At 52.3% G+C, this 27317-nt stretch overlaps 10 protein-coding genes across 10 annotated transcripts; 4 read left to right on the forward strand and 6 right to left on the reverse strand.

Annotated features, from left to right (window-relative positions):
- Positions 1–86: 86 nt before the first annotated feature.
- POSPLADRAFT_1137967 (hypothetical protein) lies at positions 87–3843 on the reverse strand (the record flags this gene model as incomplete). The annotated part of the gene is given in 12 exon segments (XM_024484854.1): positions 87–463; positions 513–847; positions 902–1693; positions 1743–1829; positions 1879–2058; positions 2109–2136; positions 2292–2351; positions 2401–2487; positions 2507–2574; positions 2871–2917; positions 3466–3526; positions 3818–3843. The coding sequence occupies 12 exon segments, from the start codon at positions 3841–3843 to the stop codon at positions 87–89; spliced, it is 2148 nt and encodes a 715-aa protein (XP_024340689.1).
- A 681-nt stretch (positions 3844–4524) lies between these two features.
- On the forward strand, positions 4525–6363 carry POSPLADRAFT_1045066 (hypothetical protein; the record flags this gene model as incomplete). Its single annotated transcript, XM_024478673.1, has 5 exons — positions 4525–4665; positions 4719–5005; positions 5059–5508; positions 5573–5690; positions 5737–6363. 5 exons carry the CDS (start codon positions 4525–4527, stop codon positions 6361–6363), a joined length of 1623 nt encoding a protein of 540 aa, XP_024340690.1.
- Positions 6364–7131: 768 nt separating this feature from the next.
- POSPLADRAFT_1054526 (hypothetical protein) lies at positions 7132–8576 on the reverse strand (the record flags this gene model as incomplete). Its single annotated transcript, XM_024480528.1, has 7 exons — positions 7132–7257; positions 7325–7560; positions 7630–7700; positions 7756–7972; positions 8048–8156; positions 8207–8290; positions 8352–8576. 7 exons carry the CDS (start codon positions 8574–8576, stop codon positions 7132–7134), a joined length of 1068 nt encoding a protein of 355 aa, XP_024340691.1.
- Positions 8577–9397: 821 nt separating this feature from the next.
- POSPLADRAFT_1054527 (hypothetical protein) lies at positions 9398–10029 on the forward strand (the record flags this gene model as incomplete). Its single annotated transcript, XM_024480529.1, has 3 exons — positions 9398–9629; positions 9691–9775; positions 9840–10029. The coding sequence occupies 3 exons, from the start codon at positions 9398–9400 to the stop codon at positions 10027–10029; spliced, it is 507 nt and encodes a 168-aa protein (XP_024340692.1).
- A 1388-nt stretch (positions 10030–11417) lies between these two features.
- Positions 11418–12319, reverse strand: POSPLADRAFT_1045068 (hypothetical protein; the record flags this gene model as incomplete). Its single annotated transcript, XM_024478674.1, has 5 exons — positions 11418–11647; positions 11708–11798; positions 11852–11988; positions 12043–12150; positions 12316–12319. The coding sequence occupies 5 exons, from the start codon at positions 12317–12319 to the stop codon at positions 11418–11420; spliced, it is 570 nt and encodes a 189-aa protein (XP_024340693.1).
- A 1286-nt stretch (positions 12320–13605) lies between these two features.
- On the forward strand, positions 13606–13987 carry POSPLADRAFT_1054528 (hypothetical protein; the record flags this gene model as incomplete). Its single annotated transcript, XM_024480530.1, has 4 exons — positions 13606–13690; positions 13759–13770; positions 13830–13877; positions 13932–13987. 4 exons carry the CDS (start codon positions 13606–13608, stop codon positions 13985–13987), a joined length of 201 nt encoding a protein of 66 aa, XP_024340694.1.
- Positions 13988–15393: 1406 nt separating this feature from the next.
- POSPLADRAFT_1136905 (hypothetical protein) lies at positions 15394–19582 on the reverse strand (the record flags this gene model as incomplete). Its single annotated transcript, XM_024484742.1, has 10 exons — positions 15394–15500; positions 15532–15892; positions 15949–17050; positions 17117–17165; positions 17943–18188; positions 18256–18412; positions 18462–18582; positions 18636–19076; positions 19131–19399; positions 19457–19582. The coding sequence occupies 10 exons, from the start codon at positions 19580–19582 to the stop codon at positions 15394–15396; spliced, it is 2979 nt and encodes a 992-aa protein (XP_024340695.1).
- A 2672-nt stretch (positions 19583–22254) lies between these two features.
- POSPLADRAFT_1137288 (hypothetical protein) lies at positions 22255–23001 on the reverse strand (the record flags this gene model as incomplete). Its single annotated transcript, XM_024484778.1, has 4 exons — positions 22255–22484; positions 22543–22636; positions 22691–22827; positions 22884–23001. 4 exons carry the CDS (start codon positions 22999–23001, stop codon positions 22255–22257), a joined length of 579 nt encoding a protein of 192 aa, XP_024340696.1.
- A 1000-nt stretch (positions 23002–24001) lies between these two features.
- Positions 24002–24282, forward strand: POSPLADRAFT_1054530 (hypothetical protein; the record flags this gene model as incomplete). The annotated part of the gene is made up of 3 exons (XM_024480531.1): positions 24002–24086; positions 24151–24162; positions 24218–24282. The coding sequence occupies 3 exons, from the start codon at positions 24002–24004 to the stop codon at positions 24280–24282; spliced, it is 162 nt and encodes a 53-aa protein (XP_024340697.1).
- A 1191-nt stretch (positions 24283–25473) lies between these two features.
- Positions 25474–27082, reverse strand: POSPLADRAFT_1032422 (hypothetical protein; the record flags this gene model as incomplete). Its single annotated transcript, XM_024476856.1, has 5 exons — positions 25474–25580; positions 25636–25777; positions 25836–25961; positions 26018–26244; positions 26290–27082. The coding sequence occupies 5 exons, from the start codon at positions 27080–27082 to the stop codon at positions 25474–25476; spliced, it is 1395 nt and encodes a 464-aa protein (XP_024340698.1).
- Between the last annotated feature and the right edge of the window lie 235 nt (positions 27083–27317).

The following is a 27317-nucleotide window of genomic DNA, read 5'->3' on the forward strand; positions in this document are numbered from 1 at the left end:
TATCAACATACTTTATGATGGACTTGGACGTCATAATACGACGCTTGACGGACATCTTGCATTCCCCTTAACTGGGCCATATGGGATCACGACTCATCCATTGCGTTACTATCATGCGTAACATCAGAAAGATCTGCTTGAGTCTCGGACTTTGCCCTTTTAAACTCTCTCTCACCGCCCTCGTCTATCGGACCAGCGCCTTCCTCCTTTTCTTGGCCCACAGCCTGACTTTGCTTTTGCACCGTCGCAGCCACCGCGCGCTTTTTCTTGAGCCGTGCCAATTCTCTCTGCGTAAGCTCTTTCTTCTGCCTAGCCTTGCCTGCGCTGTCAGAGGCGGGCTCGGGCGTCCCGTCTGCCTCAGCAAGGAGGTCGCGTCGTAGAGGATCGTGCTCGGGATCGACGTTCTTTGGCATGGAAGACAGCACCGAATAGAGGTCGAGCGTTTTGAGATCCGCTGCCGTCGCTGAGGCAAACATGAGCGAATATACACTAAAGATGTCTAGATTACTGACCAGAGACCGCGCAAGTGTTTTGGAGGGCGGAAAGAAGGGGAGGTGCGTCCTTCGTCGGTACTATAGTGGGCTGTATTATGTCAGGCGGGCTGCTCTCAGTGTCCGACAAATTGGGGTTGCTCACCGTTCCCGACGACCAAGACACGAACACAGCAAGCTGGGACTTGTCAGCGTAACCATCCTCCTTGCCGTGTAATGGGTTTAGCAGGACCCAGGTATCATTTTCTGGGCCAATAACAAAGTCGATGACTGGTTGTCCGAGATCGAGTGCGTGCACGGCAGGCGGGGTCAATGTGCCAGGTTCGGGGAATGCGCAATAGAAAAGCGCGCTCGCTCTGCCAGAATCGTGTCAGTAACGCGAGGCGAGAAATCCGTGCTTAGAGACGCACCCCACTGCGCTAAACACGAGGACATGACCGTACTGGCTCAGGTCGACTGACGCAATTTTGTGTATAACGAGCACTAGCTTGTCTGGTTCCTCGCTTGTTCTGCTCTCGCGTTGCCTCTCGTCATGACTTTCGTCGTTCTGCTTGGTAGCTTTCGGCTCTCGTTGTGTCTGCATGGATTGCTCATCTGCACCCTCCGGCTCCCCTTCACCGTCGCCTTCCTCCACATCTGGAGTTCCCTCGACCGAGTCCGTCTCCTTTACTCCCTTGCCCTTCCCTCTACCTCTGCGTCCTCTCTTCTTCCGTCGTGCCGTGGTATTCCCCGAACCCTCTGCAATACCCTCCTCCTCGCCACCCTCGCCCTCGTCCCACCCATGCTTCCCCTTCGGAACCCTCACCTTGATGAACGGCTCCACCGTCTCCATGATCGGGACATCTAGCAACATTCTGCCCGTCATCCAGTCCCACACCTTCAACATTGGATCGCCGCCACCCGACACGAGGGTGTCCGGCGCGAACGGCGGGACATGTAGCGCAGAAACGTACTTTCCGTGCCCAAGACAGTAGCGCTCGATCACGTAGCCTTGCGGGAACCAGCTTACACGGATGTGCTCATCGCGATCGGCAGTGAGGATGTACTTGTCGTCGGTGGAAAGGAGGAAACAAGTGAGTAGTGAGACGTGCCCGAGGATGAGCTCCCCGTCAGAGGGGTTTTCATGTGAAGTGAGCGCGGTGCGCTTGGAGGTCTCGGAGGGCTCGCTAGGAGCAGGGGCTGATTTTGGATGGAGAGTGTAGCTATGCGGGGAGTATGAGCGGGGATCCTACGACGACAGTACAAGCTCACCTAAAGACATCACCGAACTTGTCAGAGACAAGGATTGCTTGTCCATCCCGTGTGAGATGAACCGCGGTTGGCTTCTTCGGAAGCTCTCTGCGTGGTATAAGTGAACTTTGGTCTTAGGTGATATTCATGTACGTACCTTTCACTGAGCAGCTTCAACCCATCGAGTTGCCAGACCTTTAGCTTCTTGTCATCTCCTGCAGTAATTACATGCGTGGAAGCCTCGTCTACGGCAGAGCAGCGTATTGGGCCGGACTTTAACAAAGCATCCTTCTCCGCGCCATTCAAATTCAGCGTCGAATGCAAGATGGTCCCAGTTCTGCGTCAGTTAGTCCGCAAAAGAGCTAGTGAGTAGACAACTAAGCATACTGAGAGTCGAGGACTTGTATATGTGGACCTGTAATAAGGACCGAGCGCGTTGAACCTCGCACTAGACGCGAATAAGGAAAAATAGACATGAGAGCCCTGCCCAAGCGTATAAGCGCCCAATCTTAGAAGCGCTCATTTAGCGCTAGTATCTAGCGTCGCGGGCTTTTGGCGCCTCATACATACTTACACCCATCTCAGCGCCGCGACTTGTGCAACCATCGCCCGCCCGCAGTCCTTTATAGTCTATAGAATCCGGAAAATCTAGCGATAGGATGATTCGAAGGACACTCACATCGCGTCCCCTGGACTTTGTGTACTTTGTGTACTTTTCGGTGAGTCCCTAAGCCAGTTGTGTACCAACGCTTCCTGATGTGAAGTCCTGCGTTGTAGATGCACACCTTTGCCACCGTTTTGGTAGATCTGCAAGTTGTCTACCCGCCAACTATGGTCCCGGCCTTCATGAAAGCTATCACAACATATTACATGTCAGAATACAATGACCCCTTAATCGGTGGTGTCTCGGGATATTTTGGCGAAACAAATAACTTCATCTGGTTTAAAACATTCATTTTACTAGAGGCGTGAGTGTTCACAATTGTGGTTGGAAGAGACTCGGGACTCAACTCTTGGATGTTACAAGGGTTTTCCAGCTTCCAGTGTTCTTGTTGGGCATGCGCGGCTTATGGAAAGGTACCTAAATCCGTTATGATATGGCTTTCGCAATTGATCCTTGATTTCTAGACTCCCGCGCTATTTACGTACTGTTGCTTGTCTATGCTGCGTCCACCACTACGACGACACTTCCCTGCCTTACCGTCATTCTCTCAACACCGCTGACATCCGCGGAAACTATTGCAGCGGGTGTTGTATCGATTACCTCGATACAGCGCGCAGTACTCCTCGCGAGCTATGTCCCATTCTTTGCAATACCCCTTCTCATGACTGTAGACATGGGCTTTCGCGTCCTCAAGCTCATAGAGGCCGGAGTCGCTGCTCAAAGAGCAGCGAAAAGTCAATGATTTACTCTTCAATTCCGCGTCCCCATTGCCCCGATTTCGGCTCTTCCCTGTTTACTCGTCTCTATTCGGTAGCATTCGCAATCATACTCGGTATCCTAGTGTGTTCTATTCGGCTGAGCTATCCGGCACAATAGTCCACAGTATTTGCTTTTCGCTCTATTGCATCAAGCACGCCCCGTTCTTAATTTCACAAAGTGTCCGAGCCGTCAGCGCGGAGGTATGAAGCATGAACGGAGAGAACTGGTAGGCAATGCTATTGCATATATGTACAAGCCCGCCTCTAGTTAGTACACATTTCAAGCGGACTCGATCTCACAGACTGAAAGTGTTCAGCTCACTGTATCTTTCGATTGCTCTTCGCTAGCCGTCTCGTCATCCGAAGCAAACCATGCGTTAGAGCTGCCATCAGATGCACATGCCTTTGATGCAACCCGGCGTTGGCATCCTAGTACTCCTCGTCATTTGTAAATCATTCGATCGTGTCGCATTCAGTGCACGTTGCATTTGATCTCCCGATAAGATCAGAATCGCAGTCTGTGTTGAGCGCTGTGGTGGATTTTAATATAGTAAGACAACGTGGAGAGTGTTGAAACGCGTGGTCAGGAACGAGCTCGCAAGCTCGGGCGCGCGAGTAGCCGGGGGCCGGAGGCCTCGTTCGTAGTATAAAACGACCGCTCACGATGTACGTACCGCACGCGATTGTCCCTTACGGGCATCGCTAAGCTCGTGAACAGACGCGCTCGCCGCGCCGTCGCAGCGTTGTTCCAACAGAGGTATGACTATTGCACAGTTATACCCCTTAGGGCATTTTAAGCATGTTAACGACCATATAAAAGCCATGAATGAGTATAGAGGATCCACTATAAGGAGCGCACCATAAGTGCTAGTGAGAGCGTTCGAACTCCCACAGGGACCCACAGGAATTCGTGGCACGTGCCGAACCACCGGAAAGTTGCCACCGACTCGGACCTGTCAGGACTCTTGCTTGCTTTGATCGTATACACGCTCTCATGCAGAGCTCTCTTCCATGCAAAATTCGTACGGCATTTGGTGCGCAGTCTGTGCTCGACCAATAGTTTTCATCTAACTTCAAATCGGCAGTCAGGCTTGCTTCGCAGTATGGGTGACGGCGCTTGTTGAAATCTATGGATGTATTGCTTTGAAAATGGCTGCGAAGCACCAACGATCTTCCAGCTGCCACTCGGACGTGATTTACAGGACGTACTGAGGCCATCATCATCTAACATCATGATCCAACCCCTGATTTTCCGTTGCCGTGCCTTCGTATCATTTCACCGAGAAGCCCGCTCGCATAAGTTTGTGCCTAGCGCGTTTTCACGCAGACGATGATACCTGTCCTCTGGCCATAGAACCGTCTCAATGACCCATCGTCGCCCATGACGTCCTTCCAGCCTCTCAATGTCACCTTCTACGATTACGAACCGTTCTTTCAGTATACTCCTCAGCGCGCCTCCAGCACTGGGAGCTCGAGTAGTTATTGGTACCTCTCCAGCGTGATCAATGGCGCAGAGACCGGAGTAAGCAACAATTTCTGCACGGCCACTGTCTTTCTACTCATCACGATTTCCAGTCTCCCCATTACACATCATTCGCAGCCAATAACGCTGTGTTGTTCGAATGGATAGGCACTGCTGTTTGGCTATATGGCATCGCGGAGCCCTCTGCTTACACAATCAGCAACGAAAACAATGTCAATCTGACTGTTCCCGCACAGCCTCTTGGTGCAAACGGCGTTCGTTTGCTCTACGGCGAGACTGGCATGGACTACGGACCTCACAAGATTCAGCTAAGTGTGTTGGGCAAGTCAACTGTTACTATTGTCTCTGCCACGGTCACAGTGGGTGTGGGTCCTGAAAAGTACGTCCATCATGCATAATGTCTGGATTGTAGTGCTTACAGCTACAATCCAGCGCCGTGCTCCAGAATCGTACCATACAGACAGTCACTAATACGACGCAATCCGGCACGCAGTCCATTAACCCCATGTTCAGCCAAATACCTAGCAATTCATGGAGCGTCGTAATCCCAACCAACGCGGAAGTCTCAGTACCATACATCATCACAACACTCCCAGAGGGGGCGCTCACTTTCCAGGTCCAATCTGCGGCCGCCTTCCAGTTGTACGGGATCCTGGTCCCCGACTACTCTTCCATGATCGTCAGTGTGACTCTTGCGCCCCCTCAGTCTGGATTCACGGGGACCAGCATTGGCGGAGCCAACCTCACATATCCTGACATTCGCCCGAACACGTTGATCTGGATGCAGACGGGCCTTAATCAGTCGCAGACATACACCGTTATGGTGAACAGCTCAAATCCGCTCTCCTTCCAGAGCATGGTCCTCCTGGACGCTGTCCCTACGTAAGCCGTCTTGGCCACGCAGCGGCACTTCTCATTAACTAGACGATTTGACACTTTTCAATAGCGCGACCTCTTCCACGCTGCCTGCGTCCCATACCGCGTCTAGCAGCGCATCTCCGTCTGGAGCGAGGGACGCTGTAAAGTCCCATTCCCTCAGCGCCGGTGCCATTGCCGGAGTGACGGTAACTACCCAACGCCTTCCCGCCCACCCATGCTGATGCGATGCAGGTCGCTGTGGTGGTGCTGTGCACCATCCTCGTATCCTACGTCCTATTCCGCCGCAAACACCGGACGCCCCTCGACATCATCCAGCAGCGCCACAGCGCGGTAAGCATCGAGCCCAAGCCCGAGTCTAATCTGGAGCTCCTCCACCGCCCGCCTGCATACTCCGACTGCACCGACCGCCCGGGGCCCGACTCGTCTGCGGACCCCGCGAGCAGCAGCGGCCGCTACACGCAGACATACTCCACCGCGTCGCTGCTCCCCCCCGGGGAGGGTGGGCCGGCTCTCTGTAAGCCGTTTCAGTCATCCCCGCTCGCACGCCACGCCGATGATTGGCTTGTATGCTCCATAGACACCAAGGGGCAAGCGGACGCGTCGAGGCCCCTCCCGAGCCTCCCCGGCACTGCGTCCGGGCAAGCATCCTCCTCGTACAGCGGCGACAACCCCTGGACCACCGCAGGCTCCAGTCAGGTCGGCGGCGCAACGTCCGTGGTGGACGGCTCACAGCTCGACGACGCGCTGATGTACGAGGAAGACGCGGGCCCGCTGCCCATGACACAGCCGCCGCGGTACGATCCTGCGTGGAGCCCGAGCCCGCCCCACCTGCCCGCCGCGGACAATGGGGAGCCATGATGTCCAGCGGAAGAGTATTTGCTGGCCTTCGTGGACGACCCGCCCCGCCCCGGCCTGTATGCGACTTTGCTCGGTAGGACCGGTTCATCCACTGTAACGCAGCGTGTTACTGAATAGAATGAATGTCGACGAGCAGTACCTAACATTGAATAATGCTTGCATATACGCCAGGGCCGTGCAGGCACACGGCATGGCGCCCAACTTCTACTCTCACCTTGGTACCTGCACATCTCTAATGCAGAGCGTAATCCTCTTGTCCCGCATGTTGGCGCGTTTGCGTTCTGAAGAATTAGCAGCGGCGCGACCGCTGTGTCCCTTCCTTAGATCAATATACTTTTTGCTAGTCATATTACTTACTGTGCGCGGCTTGCGCAAAAATAGTCCCTTTGCCTGACGGTCATTCGCGCTCACGCACCCACGCATCGATGTCATTATTCTATGCATTGATACACGCAACGCCGATCGTACACGCCGCAAAACTAGTCATGCACACAACAACAGCAGGTCTAGGGTGTTTAATGCAACAGCGCTCTTCGCGCGATATCGTGTCCGGGGGGGTGGGTCGTCACAGTTCGTAGGGGCTTGCATGCATGCGGGCATGAGCGGACGTGACGGTATAGAATGGACGTGGGGTGTCCGGTGTAATAGTGGAGTATGCTGTAGGCGCTCTCTGCGAATGCGCCCTCGGCAAATCGCGGGCGGCCTAGCGCTGTGCGAAGGCGCCCAGGGCAGGAGACTGAGAGGAGGCGCCCCGAGGAGAAGCATCCGCTACGCCCACTTGCCAAGGAGCGCCATGAGCCCCGCGCCGAGCATCATGCAGATGAGCGCGAACGCGAGATGGCGATTCGAGCCCTCGATCATCTGCTTGTTGAACACAAACTCGTGCGCCATCAGCTGTCCACCGCCGGCGTCAGCCATCCTCTCGCCCTCGTCGCGAAACGAAAAGCGCAGATGCACGCACCTCGACGAGCCCGGTGTAGATCAGGATGCCGCTGCTGAACGCGTCCATGACGCCGCTGACGATGCTCGCGGTGGGCGTGTTCGGGTTGTACGTCGCGCGCACGCCGAGCCCCGCCGCGATCCCGATCGGCGTCGTGCACCCGTAGAGCAGCGCGCCGACGACGGGCACGAAGTTGTACTGCGGCGGGAGCTGCATGTACGCGAGCCGCGAGCCGACACCGAGGCCCTCGAACATCTCTGCGGGGCGCGTGCGCGGTCAGCGACGTGCGGGAACAGCGGGGCGGGGACAGCGGGGAGGGGACGTACGGTGGAAGATGATGACGACGAAGAGGACCTTGAAGTCCGGGTCGACTGCGAGCGTCAGGCCGATGAGAACGCTGTAAGCGCACGCTTAGCACGCTCTAGCACAAGGAAACGGGACGGGGTGCACACCTGTGGAGGAGCACGCCAAACTCGAGGATGGCGACGCCGAGGATCTGCGCGATGGCCGAGTCGGAGAAGTTACCGGAGGGGTCGTGCTTCTCGGAGAGGGACTCGATGTCCTTGAGCGAGTCTGCGTCGGGGTAGGCGGGCGCGTGTGGGCCATTGGGAGCAATCTCGGGCCCGTGCGCGGCATGTGTACCTCCGGGAATGCCGTGTCCATGCGCATCTGATCAGGCACGAGGTGGGACGAGGTATGTCAGCAATTGAATCCTTCCGAGCGGGGAAGAAACGGGAGGCATACCGTGCCCGATGCCGAGCTTGGCAAGGACGGATGTGCCCCAGCGGAAGGCGACCAGCTCGACGATGAAGATCATGAAGATGCTACAGAGACAGATGGCAAGCGCGTAGGGCTGTGGGCAAAGGGTGAGGGTGAGGCGTGAAGAGTGAACGAGGCACTGACGTATTCGCCCCACGCGGGGGAAAGGCAGTCATTCTGGAGCTCGGTAAGTGCTGGTGAGAGCAGGTGGATGAAAGCGGTTGCGATCTGGCGACGCGCTGGTGAGCTAGTGCCCCTCTGCGCGACCTGTGTAGAAAGGAGCACGCACGATGACGCCGCTGCCAAAATACTTTGCGAACTGAAAGACGATGGAGGGGACGTGCGTGCGCATCCATGCGACTCTGCGGGAGACGACGGGGAACATGGCGCCGAACATGGAGGTGGCCATGATGATGAAGATGGACGCGATGCGGAGGCCGGTGTAGGTGTGTGCGCCGGCGCCGGGGGCGCACGAGTCGATGTCGCGGGCGGCGAGGTCGTTGTAGCGTCTCATGGCGGATGAGAAGCGGGCTCTGCTACCCAAAGAGGTATGTTGTAGGGGGACGGGTGGCTCGAGCAGAAGGGTGGGGAGATTATATACCGCAAATGGGATGATGGTGGAAACGCGCCCAGTGCGAGAGACGACGCAGCGATTTTCGGGGGGAAACACGGGCGCATGGCCAACATCATCGCGACTGGGCGGGTACCCCTCCACCCCTCCAGCCAATCACCACGCGCCATTCACTACTTTTCGTCGACACCACCGGTCACGTGCAATACAAGTACCCTCGCGGTCGCAGGGCATCCGCCGTATCCTGGCTACTGTCCTTGACTGAACTCTCTGCAAATGACCACAGCGGTGCGCGTCTCAGGCCATCATTCTCTTGGCCAAGTGCCTGCCCGAAGGCACACATTCAAATGAATATGTCTTCGTTGATCCGCGCCACAGTCAAGGCGGACGGCCCATCTACGCACACGACTCAAAGGAAATAACTTTGGGTCGATGGTTGCACACAAAGAAGCCAAATTCTGTGCGAACAGCAGCCCCCCATATGCCTCATAGCGGTACGTCTACCCGAGTGCCTGATCATTCGTCTCGCACGGATTCATTCGTGACATATCTCCAATCGACATCGCCCTTGAGGTTTGATCCATTTCCTGCAGCACACAGAACCAAACGAGCTACCGCACTCCGTCCTCTGGATCACCCGCGCGGAGCTTTCGAGTTCGGTAACAGCCCACTTCGTGCTGAGGGCGACACATTGCACCTCCTTTCAGATGAGGAGACCTCCTCTTCACACCCGGCTGTTAGCTCAATGCACCGATTGCCCCACGATGCACTGCGTAGCCTACTTGCTTCTCTTCGACGTCAACGCGGGCCCCGCCGATGCTCTTGGCATCGTCCTTTCCGGTCCGCAGATCCAGATCTACGACGCCGCATGCGGCTCGACTCGACGACCCTCCCGGTCAACGGGGTCGACCGAGTCCCACTGCGCGGAGCCTGTAACCTCGCGGGTACTCGGCGCTCAACAACTTCGCGCGGTTCAGCCACGCGCGCTCGAGTCTCGTGCGTTCATCTTATCCACGGAATCGATGTCCATATCCTGTATCATTGGGCGCTGCCTAAGGCTTTGGCGCGCGTCGCGTGAGCTTCTCCCGCTGCGACAGTGTAATGAACTTCGTCATGCGCGAGTGGATCGTGTGGAACTACGAGTGTGTCGCTGGATGAATCATTGTTACCTCCCTCTACTCTCCTAGATCATCACGTGTGCCTCAGGGCGACGACCTGGCGAAACGCGCTTGCAATCAATGTACCGCTGTATCGCTCGCGCATGCCCAGGCACCCATCTGCACCTACGGCACTCGATTCGCAAACCGTCCCGTTGTCCCGCGTCGTGATCAATGAGCCTCTGTCGCGGCTCCCGCAGATTATCAGGCAGCAGCCCGGCTGGACGGCATTGGCATGATGCGCAATGGCTGCTGTGCAACGAGATGTGCCGTTCTCAAGGCGAACGGAGTCGAGGTCCCGCTCACGCGCGGGAGGGGGGGGGGCGCACTAACGCTGGTTATCCGCGATCTACTATTGAAATCAGCTCTTGGCCACCACATGCCAGCGCACAACGAGGAGCGATGCGGCCCGCGTTTCTGTGGCCTCGCGACCTGCACCCACTGGAGCACTGATGTCTATGTACAGGTATCCTACAGCGGGGAGGGGGGTTAATCCCTTAGCTCTCGTGTGCGGTTGTTATCCACGTTTGGAGGCGCGCTCGGAACAATCGGGCTGTGGGATGCTTCGATGTGCATGTGTGCTGGCGCCACCGCCACCGTTGTAACGCACTCGCGCCACCAAACGACGCTATCGATGTCTGCTATCTCTTGCAAAGGCCTGCGTCGGGTTAGCCCAAGATGCCCCCGCAGTATTGCTGTTTTTCAAGATTGCGAAAGTGGATAAGGAGGCGTCATGACGTCCTGACGTCCTTCGCGAACAAGGTGATTTCCAACTACTGCTGCTGGGCGGACCAGTATGATGTGCGCGGGACGGGAAGGGGCCTCGCAGCACCTCCTTCATACCCCGTCTCCTGCCGCCCGTCCCGCGAGCTTGCTCCTAATTGTTCTTCCTTTTCTTCCCTTTTTCATCTTGACGCGTCGGCTTGCATGAGCCAGCAGCGGCTGACTAGCGCGGTCCTCCTCGCACTTACGCATTTTGACAGGACTGTCGCCACAGAGCACTATGGTTGAGCCGAGGGGTGGGGCTGGCCGCGGCCGCACGCGTCGGTACCATACTTGTTTCATTTGCAATGATTGAACAGACTGATCAAGGTGGCGTTGCGGCCATGGCAGGGAGCATAGAGGTGCGGGTGACACGCCGGCCGAAGCATGTCTCCGAGCCGTTTCCTACGCGGGTAATTTACAGATGCCCTGGAACAATCCTAATGACCTGTGCAGGATGAGATGTGTTGTAACTTGCGGCGAGAATGTCTCCTCATGGGCGTCGGCTTGCCGCCTGTCCACTCAGTCACCTTTGGGCAAGCGTCGCCGCCGGCCCGACTGACATGGTAGGTGCGCTGGTGAGAGAGATGTCCGTACGTAGGCGTTTCACGCCGTAGGTAACCTCATTCTTTTGTACAAGTCGACATAATGAGAACATGCTTTGCCGGCAGCTTTCGCAGCATCGTCCTCAGTCTCGCGGGAAATGACAATCTACTCACCCCAGCTCCGATAGGCCTAGAGGCGTCTACAGGAGTGCATACACGAGGCATATACTAAGTAATAGCCGAGTAGAAGGTGCGAATCGCTACCTATCCCATCTTAATCATCTGTCTTCGTTGAGTGGGCATTACAGTACACCACGAGACTATGGGGCTTCTTCTAGATCCACCGCGTCTCCAGACCTTACCAAGTGGCTCCAAGGAATATGAACTGCATGCTCATCATTCCAGGCCCAGATCTTGTCGACATTCCTACATCTGTGCCACGTGTTGAAGTCGGGATACGGGAGCTTATGTCCTTTCACCCAATGTGAGGTGATGAGCCCCACATCTCCTGTACACATTATCCGCTGACGTAGCATTTCTATACAGTGATCTATATTGCACGTGTCAGCACGATCATGGTCAATGTTTGTGAGTAAGGCGATTCCAATACCCAAGTGAAGTCGGTAGTATACAGGTCCCTCCTGGATAGCAGGATCTGTCGCTTCGTAGTACTCATAGTAAGTGGCCTTTCGCAACATGTTCTGCGAGAATAATGAATCTTGCCCATCAAGACGGGTCTGTGACAAGGACATACCAGACAGTGGATCTCATGAGTAAGTTCTAACGTCGTATGATACCCTCCGCCATCTTCATCTAGAAACTTGACAAGTGAAGGAGAATCCGACTTCTTTAATTTGTGCAGTATCTCGCTTGAGATCGGTGTTGGCTTTGCTATAGTATATTCCATGAGAATTTGAGCTGCCTTGCGACGTCTGACTGACTCACTTCGAAAGACCAATTTGTCCCAAGCAGCGTCCAACTCCGGGTTCGGCTGCCCTTTATATATGGATTGGTGGTAAACTGAACCGTTGAATTTGATATCAAGGTATTCCACTGCTTCCAAGGCGGGCGCTGAAAGCAGAGTGAGTGTACTTCTTGGCTGATTCTGGTCTCCGTACAATATGCTGAAACAGCTGTTGCGCATTGCTGGCCACTTGTAGCTCGAAGTAAGAGGAGAAACACCGCGGTCAGGCACACTAGGAGCGATATGTGCTCCACCCATGCTAGAGATGCTGTCCACTTCTGTCGTTGATGTCGGCGTTGATCGAGGAGATGAGAGCCGTCACCACAGCCATCTTGCTGGACAAGACTGTCTACAGATCTATCCGCACTTTTGAGAAGCGAATATGCGGGAGCAGGTTCCATCACGCGTTCGAGGGGCGAGCTTCTGCTAGCTGGACGCATAAGCCTATATCGGTTTGTCTGAGGATTTTCTCATGCGTTGACCTGAAAATAGAACTTGTCATCACAGTCGGAAGCAGTTACATCCCATACCGACGTGGTCGGGGCGCTCGCAAGTTTGAACGCCCTCATTCTGTTCGAGCTGCTTTAGGAAACATACATGCTTCTGAGTACTAAAGCGCTCATACAGGCTGAACGTGTGACATTTGGGTGAACGTTGCGGTTTATATTTGACACATTCTGTTGGTCACTCATCCACACGATCACACGATCGGATTGTGTTAGAGCAGAGCAAGATGCAAACCGTGCTCATCACTTCCAGTCAATCGCAGTGGAAAGTGAGTCTACTGCAATCTCTCGGCTCTGGAAATTGTAGTTATGCAGCCTCATGATGCATCGCACGTGCACATATTGATCCATAAACTTGTAGGACACTATCGCAAAGTATTCTATTTAAAATTGACGTCAAGAACATGAATGGAAATGTGTCCGCGTCGACGTTAAGACACTGTATCCGCCACCAAAGTAGGAGCATTATAAGTTAATATCAATGGCGCAATGTGCCCCATTTGATCATACGTCAAGAAACATGAATGGAGAAGTGTCATCGTCGGCGTTAAGGCACTGTATTCGCCGCCAAAGTATAAGCATTACAAGTTGACATCAACGGGTTTTGTTGTAGCTGACATTCGCGGTTGAATCAGTAACCCCTTGGTGTAAAGTACCAGAGGATCTGTTACACTGTGCTCGTTCACTAGATAGGGTATGTGGAGCCGTAGCCTGTGCATTATACCAACTGGAGTATTCCGCTGGTGACCCATGGACAGGATGTGCAGTGTTGCAGTGCCACGAGGACTACACATGACACCTGCAGGGGATCGGGGTAACCTCGGCTCTCAGTCGACAACATGACCTACACAGTATGAAATCGGTGTCGGGGAAATATGTTCTTACATGATACGACATGAAGAATTTCGAGACGGCGGAGACATGAAATTTTATTTACTTGAAGCAAACAATGTAACTATATAATATGCAGACCGTTCACGGATGCTGAACACCAGGCCCAACGGTAGCACCCCACTTCAGCTCAACGAGAGAACTACCATGCAGTTGTATCGTCTTTCTTGCTTCATCGCTCTTCTCCCTGCAGCTTTGATGGCTGTTGCGGCTTTACCGTCTGTAGAGACCGGTGAGCTCTGCTCCTACAAGCGTTTGACCAACAATACTTACCGCTATCTATTACTTCGCTTTGAGTAGATGTTTCTGTCTGTCCGTCATCATATATCATGTATGCATGGTGCCACCGAAGCTCACCTGTTGACATATAGTCGATGAAGTCACCGATGTAGGCGACAAGATCAAGTACATCGAAGCCGGTACGCATGCCTTATACTTTGAGACGCTCTAGGTCCATGATGTTGGGTATATAGACGAAGTCACCGATGTAGGAGACAAAATCAAGTATATCGGCAGTGTCGAGGAGTGAGCGCGCTGTCATTCATTCAAAGTTTGTCACCGCTAAGGAGTTCATACGCAGATAACTTAGCCACTACTGGCGCAGCAAGTTCATCCTATCGGTAATTCCGAGGCTTAAGACCTGCATGTTCAGCCAAGTTAATTAGACCTTGAATGACCCCTGTAGAGTGATCGATGACGCCACACCTGCGTCATCGACAATCTCTGAATGCCAGTGCGTTATTCACGCTATCAAATGTCACAATATAATGTATAATGAACTCACTGGTATCAATTTTAGCAGCGATAGCAGGAACCGTTGGGAGAGCTTGAGGATTGGGAACCCGGACTGTAAAAAATAAATATTCATAAATGAATGTAACTCCAAGATCTCAAAGTGATTATCTCCATTTTAAATAAGGATGCGTGTCCAGAAAGTCAATCCGCAAATGTCATTCGTATAGCACTTCAAATACGTTACTGCACGGGTATCATAAGGGAACATGTATCAGAATGTTCTATCGAAAATCGCATAATAGGATATGCTCAGGCTGTGGCCGTTTAAGTTTCCGCGGCAGGGCTTTGAGTTACAGAGTTACGGAAACAGTCGGATAATGTGTTTGTCCACGGGCCACAGGTCTGTGTCTGAGAGCAATCGTGGCACTGAAGCAGGTTGTGAATGGAACGAAGGCAAGCTCAATCAAGCAGTATCATCCGTATGTGTCGCCCCAGGCAACTTGATTTGTCGACGGAATTCGGCCTCAGCAGGCTCAGATGAGAGGGAATGAGCAGGAGCAGGAGCTGGCCTGCACGCGACTAGCAGAGGGCGCTCCGGCAGACACAGACACCATGATGGTGCAGCCATCACCGCCACTGCGATCGGTGAGACATCTGTATATGGAAGGTGTGTATGTTTGAAGTCGTGATCATCACTAAAATGTTTTGCTTTGAACGCATGAGCGTTGTGCACTGGATTCTGCATGATATCAGGAGTACCGGACTCACGCTCAAGTAGCAGCTGTGTCGCGTGTGAGAACGACGCCGGAAAGACCGCCGGCAGACAACGTCTTCGATGGACAGGGATCAATGGTGGATAAGCTTACAAACCGATGGGGCGACGCCTACATAAGTCCTACTCTCACACCGACCACGTGACCTGGGCCGGCAGCGACGCTTGCCCGGTCTACCCAAAAGTCAACATCGCGGCCATTTCGGATCTCGGAACTATCTCATCTGCTTTCCGACGCAGACTGACGGCGGCACAAACAAACGGGATTTTCATAGCATTTCTGGTCCACTTGAATGTATTTGTATACTGAAAACAGTGCGGAGACTGGAAGTTATATCACGAGAGTATTCGGCATTCATGGCGGAACCTTCGATGCGGCTACATGCGCTAGACTACGACCTCCTATCGAAAGCAGACTTGTTAGACTATCAGACTATTGAGCGAGTGTGTATAACCCCAGACATATCATGCTCATTTGCGTAATAGTTATCTGAGACGGCCTCAACCTCCTTTCCCCTGCGAGCCGATACTAGACCTTCAAAATGGGTCAGCCAGCAGCAACACACGTAAGAAGACAAAGCGCAACAAACCATCCAGGTTCTTCCCGTCACCAAAGTCCGCAGAACGAATGGCCGCGAGTATATGCTTTCCCGACTCGCGCGATATGGCCTCAATCGATCTGCTCTCCTCACATGTGGTGACCCACCACCACCATGTCTTCCCACAAAAGCGACCGGGTCTGGCTTTGGACAGAGTGTCTATATTGCCGAGACCGAAGGCAAGATATTGTAGTGAACGCACGCCACGCGCGAAGTGTTCCAAGGAAGGAAGCAGGAAGTGTATATCCGACAGCTTACAGAACCGGTCATGGATGCGGATCCTGATGCAAAAGAGGCGTGAGGACGCGAAAACATCCGATATGTCTTCCTGAATGTATGACGGTCATTGAGCACAATATTGGAATATACGATGATCACACTCACGATCCACTTGCAGAGACGGTCTTTTTCGGTGTCATCATAGATCACAATGAAATCGAGACACCGCAGTCGTGGAGCACTTTGAAGAAGCGCTATCCAAAAAAGCATGGTATTGAGAGGGATATGGACCATTATTGATAGAACAACAGGCGATGGCGTTTTGATGATTTTGAGGATGCGGGGTGGAAACTCATACCGTAGGCCGGTGTCGTCGCGGAGTTTCAGAAAATGGACTGGACAATTGATCTCCGTTATATAATGAAGATCTCGACATTGGATCCATACAAAGTCGAGGTTTGGCCATAAAGGTAAACCGTGAGGATCATATCCAGGGGCGGACTTCAGGTGGAGCGAACGAATGCCGGGCAACAGTCGCGCGCACGTCGACAGTGAGATGAGACACCCTTGAGATAGGGTTAGATGGCGCACGTTAGGCCACTGTCTGTCTAGATAGACGTTTTTGGTGTGCGGGTAAGATTCACTGACGAGGTCACCGAACTCAATGGTCTCGACACCGGAAAATGTCACCCCATGAGTCATGTACTCATGATAGTTCCGTACAGTATTCCCCGCTTTAACGTGGTGGACAATGAGATGCCGCACCGTGCTCTGTAGCCTGGCTAGTGTTCTTATTGTGTGTGACCCAGCGTAATTGAGCTCCAATGACATGAGCCCCGTGAGGGCAACAAGCGCATCCCCGATCGCGGGCTCCATTCTGAGCAGCAGCTCAGTACCATATATTGATAGTCGACGGAGATTGTCGGAAAGCTGTAGGATCTTCAGAAAAACAGGTACCCATTCAAACTTTACGTTCCCGCCAGCTTCGAGATCGAATTGGTATAGACTCAGACTGGCTTCTGGCTCGAATATATCCACTGCAAGCGTGAGATCGCGCACCCAGTGGAGGCGATCGGAGATGTCTGCTAGTAGAAAGTTGCAAATTTTGTCGAAATTTCTGGAGTGCAAATGGATCTCCGACAGTGAGCGGCGTCTGGCGAATGGCCTCGCTTCCTTGCAAACTGCGGATAGGCTAAGCGCATCTGCTGGAGTGACGAGATATATGATGTGAAACCATATGTCCTCGTTCAAGCTTTGCGATTTCATGCTATGTGCATGTGTGCATGAGCAGCGAGATGAGGATCGTCAAAGAGACAAGGTATGAAGTACTGACTTTCCAATGACGCTCGAAGGACGGGTTGGCCCCAAGTTAGCAAATCGGACTGAATCCGGTGGTATCAGAAGCCCCACGGTTCGGTTTCAGATGCCAGTCTTTCGCAAAGTCTTCCCGGGGGCTGTGTTGTCTCGAGCAGGAAGCATTGACCGTCTAGCTAGTATGGACCGGAACGACCTGGACATTAGAGACGCGGAAGAGCTCATGACCTTCCAAAAGCGGGAGCGCCCGAAGTTAGAGCACCCTCTAAGATGCTTGCCGTCACTCGGAGTCGTAAGTCTGAATCAGCATCTGCGGCAGGGCGGATCGCCCTCAATATAATTTCACCAATTGGAATGCATTGTTTACACAAACAGCCCCGGCTGGCGTAAGATTCATGCGACAGAATTGTACAGCACTGAACAACCTAATTAGCTCAAGTGTAAGAAGTGAGCTTTGAATGAGACATGCTGCGCTGCTGCAAGTCGCGGGAGTCCGTCAAGCATTGTATTGTGAGCCTGTCGCGTGACATGCTGGAGTAAATCGCGAGGATAATATCTGAATCCACGTTCTCTTGTCACGTATGCAAAACAAGAGCATTTTATGCCAGGTTGTCCCTGACCCGCTTATCCGTAAGACAATAGTAATGTAATCGTGTTGCATGCAGCTTGTAGGCAGCAAACGTGTAAGGAGTCGCGTACAGGACGAACAGTACATACGCGATCATGTGACCTCTTACTTCAAGTATTGACTGTACTTCCAACGGTTTACAAGCTGACTATTATCATACTGCGCTCAGCATACATATAATCGCTTGGCTTCCTGCCTTCTCACACAATAGAATTACCTGAGAATGTATAACCAGGTGGCGGTGTTATTGGAATAGAATCTGCAGCCTCCTCCTCCTGTATCGAGTCGTGGCGGGTCCGCCGGCCCCGCTGCATTAGGGGTGGATAGCTCCTGTCACTGGGATCTTGAACGCTCGACGAGGAGCCTTCGGCAGCCAACGGGCGCGTTCGTGAGACAGACGAGCCTATAGACGGGGAAGAGGCCGGTGGTTGTGAACCCCCTAGAGGTTCATAAGCCTTCATGTCTGGGAAAAGGGGTCATGACAAAGCCATCAGGTAAGAAAGTGGAGACATGAGTATGGGACAACTAACAGGGATCAGCGAGGGGCGGAAATGCCCCATCATACACCGTAGTGGCCGTAGGTGGAGGGGTACCGAGATCGACATGAGCCCGGGACTGAGTTCCGCTGCGGCGTATCCGGTAATAGCAATAGCATGCAACGGCTCCGATTAGAAGTAGGCCGCCAACCTGCACAATTCGTTAATCTCGCGCGGAGCAGACACATTCTTGGACGCACCGTGGAAGCTACAATCGCCAGAGTCTTGTGATTTGAATGCTCCACGGAAGATGAGCTCGTACTATTCTGGGAGGCATGAGCGGTAAATTGAGCAGAAGCTATACTTGACGATGTCGATGTGCTATAGGAGCCAAGTGGTCAGACGAGCCATAGGAAGCATGTCGAGTTGCTCACACGCTGGAGTCATAGATAACAACACTTTCCAACGAACGTTTCGCGGCGTCGAGATTAGTGATAGTGACGTTGTATGTCTGTAACCGATTCAATCCTGTCGCAATGTACAGCACGCTCCCAGTAGTAGTCACAGGGTATGAAGCATTGTATTCGATTACGACACCGATGCCTGTGTTGGGAGCGGGAGGGTCCAGTGCGACGCTGTACGCGCCATGTTCGCTGCCGATGACACCGTAGAGTTCAAAAGCTACTGAGGAGTTGACCTGGAAGAATATTGATGCGTAACGAGCAGATGTCTCGAGGTACACGGCAGTGATAGCACTCGAGCTAACAGGAATTGACCATTGGTTGTCATCAGATGGCGAGAACATCGGGTTCAGCGCGGTTTCGCCAGAAGACGACGAAATTACCGCAGCGATGGTGCGATTCCCAAGATGTGTGCTGGATTATGCACTCTTATAAGTCCCGAGAGATGGCGTAAATAGCCGGACTCACTTCGGATCACCCATGCCGACTGTAGTCGTCGCTGAGATGATAGTTACGGAACCTCCGGTGACATCGATGTTCACCCGGTGTTTCCCATAAAGCAGCCCTCCCTGGCTGTATAGAATAGTATCATCAGCGGCTTTAAGGACGCGCGTTGGGGTTGGGTCGGAATCGCTCCGGACTTCGTAGTCTGAAGTGTTACCGATACCATAAATCCAGACTGCAGTACCTGTCCAAATCAATTGGACAGAGGCACCCGGAGAGGAGGCTGTGTAGTGCTGCGTTCACCGAATCAGTCGTGTAGACGAAAGGGTTGCAAGAAGGAGAGAACGAACCTGTATCGCTCCGCTATATAAGGGGACGTTCCACGAAGAATCACTCGGCCCATCGCGCGAGGGTGAGTACTGGAAGAGGGGCTCGCAGTCAGCAATAGTGATGTTGTACGGTCGGTACGAAGTCATGCGCGCCGCAGTGGTAGCCAGCAAAGGTTCTGGCCAATGTCAGTCATGTCCAACCCATGCTTATATGGTTCGAGGCCCCGGCACTTATCAATCGATGCGCCCGAGGCAATGCGGTGTGGAATATTCACAGCGAACTTTCCGTACACGTGCAGTCTTTCAAGCAACATCGAAGCCATGAGTAGGATAGCCTCCGAGAGCCCTTCTACTTCTTAGATTGGGCGAAGGCATACTTGGGTGAATCATAGCCAATCAAAAATGAGCCTGCACAGCATTGTCCATAGTGACTTGAGTACTTCTGCGGCTTGCAAAGCTAAAAAGAGGCTTCTGGAGAGCGACACATTCAATTAAATAGCGACTGTACCAGATAATCATTCAAGGAGTGCTACTGAGTGGTTTTTCCAGGGCGTCTGGTATAATTCGGTGAACTTCAGTAGCGACTTGGCTTCAACACGGAGGAAGATCATTTGTTCATGCTGAAATGAAGGAGGCGCTGAACAAAGGTCATGGGGCGAGGATCCGTCATCCCGACTGTCATTTACTGCAGTTGGGACACACATACCTCTCTACACGTGCCGATAAGCGGAGGGGATGAACACGATGTTCAAGCCATTCGAAATCATGAGTGCAATCAGTTCCTGGATACGGCGAGTCCTGCGTGCATCACAGCACACTGCATGATGAAGCCACACTGCAGTCATCCTTGTAGCTGATACGTTTCGCACTGCCTGTAGTATATAACTGGGATGCAGCACGAGTGGTAGATCCCGACCGTCCGAGATGAGATCGATACGTATAAGAGTGGAGAACGAATACAGCAAATGGTAAAGCCAGAGGGTGCCTGTCATTGCACCTACGTCGTGATCGAATGGCCGAGGTCGTGGGAGATTCCTGCAAGCGAAGTGTCTATCGGAATATCTGATCGAGCTCCTTCGAGCCAGATGTGCGTAATTTTGTCCTGCAAGCTCTCGAACTGAGAGATGGGCCTCCCCATCCCCCGAGGCCGGCCACGCGCCTCGCAACGCACGAGACATTCAGAAATCCGCCAAAACACTCTGGGACAGTGGCCCCATGACGAGCAGGATGTCAAGAGGACGTCCCTCTTGCTAGCGCTGCGAAAAATAACGTCTTAAGGTTAGCTGAAGACTGAATGAGCCATTCGAAGGTCTGATATTGGGCCATGCTCCTTGCCAGTTGGAGAAGAATACGAACTCGCCGGGAAGTGCCCGAGATCCAGAGGATACGAAGTAAGCAGTATTCTGATCATAGTGTACCATGAAGAGCGGCCGGCATGATGAACGCGCGCTTCGATCCGGAGTTTGAAGGCGCTCAAGATGGCACTACAATGAGCGCCTCCGATGACCACCCCAATACTTTGATCCTGCTCGCAGCCTTCTGCAGACCGCGGACCGCATGGCAATATATCTTCTCCCACGATTCCAGGCTGCTCATGCGGCGGACAAATGGCGTTGTTGTATCTGCAAAATCAATCGAAACAGACAATTAAGTCCTGCGGTCTGTAATTTTTCGAGTTCTCTCTCGACCGCTCATCTCTAGTGCAATTTCTGACTAGATTTTTGAAGAAGTACGTTCGCCTGATCCATCATAATATTCATATACTCCTTCTCTCGATTACAAGGCGGCCTTTTCTTGCAGTAACAGTAGCGAGCACTGTTGGACTTCCGGGTTGTGACCTCGGACGCGTGTCGATAAGACGAGTTAGCCACACGGAGGAGATTGTCATACCTTATATGTGTGTATATATATGAGAAGACACTATGATTTTAGGTGAATAGACCACCAAGTCAAAGTGGGCCGTCAAATCGCATCAAAACTGAAAAGACACGAATAAGCACCGGGTGCAATGTCCCATGCCAGTGGATAGACGTGGATAGTCAAGATTAAGGGCACATCACGGAGAAATCCATCGTCTCATCACTTTTCAAGATCAATGGGCTTGCCGGTACGTGACCTGAGTCGGTGCTAGCTGAATATCGTCATATTATGCTCATCATCCACATCACATCATCGTCTGCCCTCCTACGCAATGACATTCCCTGCAAGCGTGACACCCGATGTCGGTGTTCCGGGACAGAATTTGCGGCCTCCTGTGTCGAGACGCGGCTATTCTGCTGCACTAGCGGTAGACAAATCCCGTGACTGGAGTTCTGAGCGGTCTATGAGGAGCCTTCAGCGGCCAATGAGCGCGTCCGTGAGCCAGACGAGCCTATTGGAAGTGGGAAAAGACCAATGGTTGTGGAACCTCCTCTGGAGTTACATCGTTCTTGATATATGCGCTTATTGGAGCAGAGGTCGTATGTCAAAGCTATTAGGTATAGATGTGGAGATGAGAGTATAGGACAACTAACAGGGAACAGGGGCGGGCGGGGATCAGAGCATAACATAATCACCGTGGGCGTAAGCCGTCTGAACGTGTCCGTGTGAGATCTATCTCATCGACCAAGCCATGTTATCAACAAGCACGCCGGTTTCTTCAGTTTCGAGATATATGTGTCATACATTTTGTTTACATAAAATCGGCTCAAACATTCATAAAGCATATGAGCGCTCCCAGTTGCGCAGAAATCCACGGTCTCCAAGAAGGTTTGCCTGGTGAGTATTCTCGAGCCTCCCAGAGCGAGTTGTAATGCCACGGCCTTCACCCATACGAAAGACTATGGAGCCTCCTCCAAGTCCATCCCTTGTTCGACCCTCTTGATGCGGCTCCAAGGAACGTGGACCGCATGCTCCTCGTTCCATTCCCAGAGCTTATCGATAGCTCTGCATTTGTGCCAAGTACTGAAGTCCGGATAGGGCCGTTCGTAGCCTTTGACCCATTGATAGGTGATTAGCCCAGCATCCGCTGTGCACATGAGCTGCTGTCGCAGTATGTCTATGCAATGGTCTAGGAGGTACCCGTTAGCATGACCAGGAACTGCAAATGGGGTTGCATAATGTCATACTCAAATGCAAGCGGTACTGATCTGGTGAACTGCGGAGTAAGGGGTCTGCCATCGACTTGTAATAGTCGTAGTAGGTTGACTTGCGTAGCAAGTTCTGGAGGCTAGTTAGGTGCATCACCGCACGGGAAAGAACACGAACAAGACTTACCAGACAATGGAGCTGATGCGTGACTTCCATCGTGGTCATGTACCCGCCGCCATCTTCATCCATAAACTTGACGAGAGAAGGCTGCACGGATTTTCCCAGTTTCTCCACTGCCTCTGCGGAAACTGCCGTCAGTTTCGCTGTGTAGCACTTCGTAAGGATACGTCTATGTCCATGCGATGTATATATCACCCACTTCCAAAGACTAGTGCATCCCAAGCGTTGTCAAGGTCCGGATTAGGCTCTCCTTTGTAAATCGATTGATGTTCATTCGTTCCGTTAAACTTGACATCCTGATACTCTACGATATCCATCGCTGTCGCTGGAAGCATGTAAGTCCTGCTCACGATTATTCGAAAAGGGGACCACGCACAATATGCCGACAGCCTCTTCGCACAAAGTCGATCGCTGGGAAGTTGAGAAACAACAACCGCTACTGTGATCAAAGACACGGCGACGACGAGGTGCTCCAGCCAAATGACTAATCTGAACCATGGCTGTTTCCCGTGCGTCTCCTTCACGAGGTGAGCTTCATCATCGCTTTCGTACTTTGATATGAGACTGTCTGTTGAACCGTCCCTACCCTCGATAGGTCTGTATGCGCGAAGGATATCTGCCATGGATATGAAGTGGGCGGGATGGTAGCATTAGTGATTGGGCGAGGATGTTATCTAAGCTTCCAGAGTATCGATCATATGGCAAATGCGTCAAAGACTGGGAATACGCCCCGAGGTTGGAAACTGATGCCTGTCAGAATATCTATTGCTGACTCTTATCAGAAGCATCACAAGGATATCCACGAGACTCACTGCTAGAGGTCATTAAGGCTGTTTGCTAGCTCATTTGCAAAGTGGTCTTTGCAGTATGTGAGGTCAGCCGAGCAGCAGGACAGATTAACAGTTCAGCTGACTATGACATTGTGTGAAGATACACCTCGAGTAGCAAGATAATTGCGGGTGGGATACGCCCCCATGCGTTTGCGAAGATTCATGTTGCCATAATGCAAAACAGCTGTCGTTGAGAATTTCAAACAGAATCCGAGAAGGTGTGATTCTGACCACACAAGGAAAGACCACTATGCCACTTTGGTCTCGCAATTCCCTAAGCTATACACTTGCGACTGTATTCATCTGTTCATGATTGCATATTCCAAGATAAGCTGGATCACATGTAGTATACATACATACATACTCTCATAGCGGCCCTGGTAGTCGTGCTTGAGTTCACAATATATAAGATGAGCTGCATCGTTTCTGGTTTCCTCCTCAGCACCAGTTACAACGATTCGCTTCGATAAATTCTGTACACACCATCATGCAGTTCTCTCGTCTTTCTGTCCTTGTAGCCTTTCTCTCACTGGTCGTGCTTGCTGCGACCGGCTCGCCAATCTCTGACACAGGTATGTCACATAGCTGTATGTATTGCCAGCAACGAGTACTGACAGCTTTGTTGTACTTCTCTAGACACTGCTGCGGGTTAGTGCATGAATTCTGTTTTGCGCTGAGGCTTAAGACTATGGTTAATATACAGACACTGAGGCGGATGGTCAAGATCTCATCGTCGCCTACTATGACCGCCGCCGCAGCGCCAACTGAGTCAAGATGCAATTATATAGAGTAACGTTTACGTCGCTGTTCGATAGTGAGTTGTATTCAACGCAATCTATGCAACCTGACCTCATATTACCGACCCCACTGCTCGTTGAGTAGGCAATGTTGAAAGAAAGATTGTCGATGTCGATGTCGATGTCGATTTCGCTGTTGGCGGATGATCGCATTTGGGTTTCGCAGTGATATGCTAGTGATGCATTCAATATAACATGTCTTGATGTGTTGCATCAATCCGCAGGGAAGGGGTACGCAGGAATGAGGAACATACTAGTGGCCTATGAAGCATTGTGTCAATGTAGAATGAGTCGCGATGGCAACAAGCTGTACAGCCTCATAAGGCATAAACGTACTGCTTAAAAATAAGGCTAGCAATACCTCCATATATCTGACGTGTCGAAACCAGGGTGCAAAGGGGAAGTTTAAGATCCTTAGGGTGAAGGGAAGGTGCCTTGTTCGGCCATGCAAATTACTGCACTCAACCACTCGGAAATTGCTCAACGTAAATCGTGTTGAAGCCCCAACGGAAATCATCGGCACCCAGTCCGAATTGAATGGAAGCAAACGGGCCACAGGTCTGTGTCTGAGAGCAATCATCATGGCACTGAAGCAGGTTGTGAATGGAACGAAAGCAAGCTAAATAAAGCAGTATAATCCGTCTGTGTCGCACCAGGCAACTTGAGCTGTCGACGGAGCTCGGCCTCAGCCGGCTCAGGTGAGAGGGAATGAGCAGGAATGGCTCGCACGCGGACCAGCAAAGGGCGCTCCTGCGCACACCACGATGATGCAGCCATCACCGCCACTGCGATCGGTGAGACATCCAAATATGGAAGGTGAGTACGTTTGAAGTCGTGATTATCACTGAAATGTCTTGACGCATGAGCGTTGCGCACTAGATTCCGTATATGATGATATCAGGATATTAGACTCACATTCAAGTAACAGTTGTGTCGCAGCCATTTCGGATCTCGGAGAGATCTAATCTGCGTTCTGACGGCCGCACAAAGTTCATACCTATTACCAAGGGGATGGTCATAGCATGTCTGTTCAACTGGAACAGGTGTCTATACTGGGACCAATGTAGTGAAAACAAAATCATGAGAACACTCGACGTTCATAGCGGAATCTTCGATGCGGCTACATGCGCTAGACTACGATTTCCTATTGAAAGCGGACCTATCAGACTACTGGGCGGGTGTGTATGACCCCAGACATATCATGCTCATGTGCGTAATAGCCATCTGACATTGCCTCAACCTCCTTTCCCCTCCGAACTGATACAAGACCTTCACAATGGTTCAGCCGGCAGCAACAGACGTAATATGACAAGGCGCGACAAACCGTCCAGGTTCTTCCCGTCACCGAAATCCGCGGAGCGAATGGCCGCGAGTATATGCTTTCCTGATTCGTGCGATATTGCCTCAATCGACCTGCCATCCTCACATGTGGAGACACGTCTTCCCACGAAAGCGGCCGGGCCGGGCTTCGGAGAGATAGTCCAGATTTCCGAGACCAAAGGCAAGATATTGCAATGAACGCACGCCACGCGCGAAGTGTTCCAAGGAAGGAAGCAGGAAGTGTATATCCGACAGCTTACAGAACCGGTCGTGGATGCGGATCCTGATGCAAAGGAGGCGTGAGGATGCGAAAACATCCGATATGTCTTCCTGAATGTATGACGGTCATTGAGCACAATATTGGAATATAAGATGATCACACTCACGATCCACTTGCAGAGACGGTCTTTTCCGGTGTCATCATAGATCACAATGAAATCGAGACACCGCAGTCGTGGAGCACACTCCAGGAGCGCTATCCAGAAATTCATGTTGTTGAGAGGGACACGTGCCCTTATTGATAGTACAACAGGCGAGGGCTTTCTGATGGCTTTGAGGATGCGGGGGGGATGCTCGTACTCGCTGCTTTCTTCACGGAGTTTGAGATGATAGACTGGACAACTTATTACCGTCAAGTAATCAAGCGCTCGACACTGACCCCGTACGAAGTCGAGGCTGGGCCATAAGGGTGGGGTGCGAGGATCATATCCAATAGCATACTTCAGGTAGAGTGAACGAATGCCGGAAAATAGTCGCGCGCACGTCGACATTGGGGTGAGGCTCGTCTGGGATAGAGTCAGATGGCGCACGTCAGGCCACTGTCTGTCGAGGTAGAGTTTTGTGGTGAGCGGGTAAGGTTCACTGTCGAGGTCACCGAACTCAATGGTCTCGACACCGGGAAATGTCACCCCATGAGTCAAGTACTCATAGAAGGTTCGTCCTGTATCGCTTGCTGTATCGTGGTGGACGATGAGATGCCGCACCGTGCTCTGTAGCCTGGATAGCATTCTTATTGTGTGTGAGCCAGCGTGGTTGAGCTCTAACGACGTGAGCTCCGGAAGGGCGACGAATGCATCCCCGATCGCAGGCTCCATCTTGAGCAGCACCTCAGTACCAGATAATGACAGTCGACGGAGATTGTGGGCAAGTTGTAGGATCTCAAGGAAGACAGGTACCCACTCAAACTTTATGTTATCGCCATCTTTGAGGTCGTACTGGTACAGGCTGGTTTCCGACCCGAATATATCCCCCGCAAGCGTAAGGTCGCGTACCCAGTGGAGACGATCAGAGGTGTCTGCTAGTAGAAAGTCACAGATTTTGTCGAAATTCCTGGAGTGCAGATGGATCTCCGATAGAGAGCGGCGTCTAGCGAATGGCCTCGCTTCCTTGCAAACTGCAGACAGGCTAAGCGCATCCGCTGGAGTGACGAGAGATATGATGTGAAACCACATGTCCTCGTTCAGGCTTTGCGATTTCATGCGACGTACATGTGCGCATGAGCATCGAGATAAGCATCGTTTGCAAGAGACGAGATGAGGTACCGACTTCGCAGTGAGCTTGTCGGGCTGATCCTGAGTCCTGATGCTATCAGAAATTCCACGGTTCGGCTTCAGATGCCAGCCTTTAGTAACGCTTTCTCAGGGGATGCACTGCGTTACCTCGAGCGGGAAGCACTGACCTAGCTCG

The sequence above is a fragment of the Postia placenta genome (assembly GCF_002117355.1).
Source record: "Postia placenta MAD-698-R-SB12 unplaced genomic scaffold POSPLAscaffold_4, whole genome shotgun sequence".
In the NCBI taxonomy this organism is placed as follows: Eukaryota; Fungi; Basidiomycota; class Agaricomycetes; order Polyporales; family Adustoporiaceae; genus Rhodonia; species Rhodonia placenta.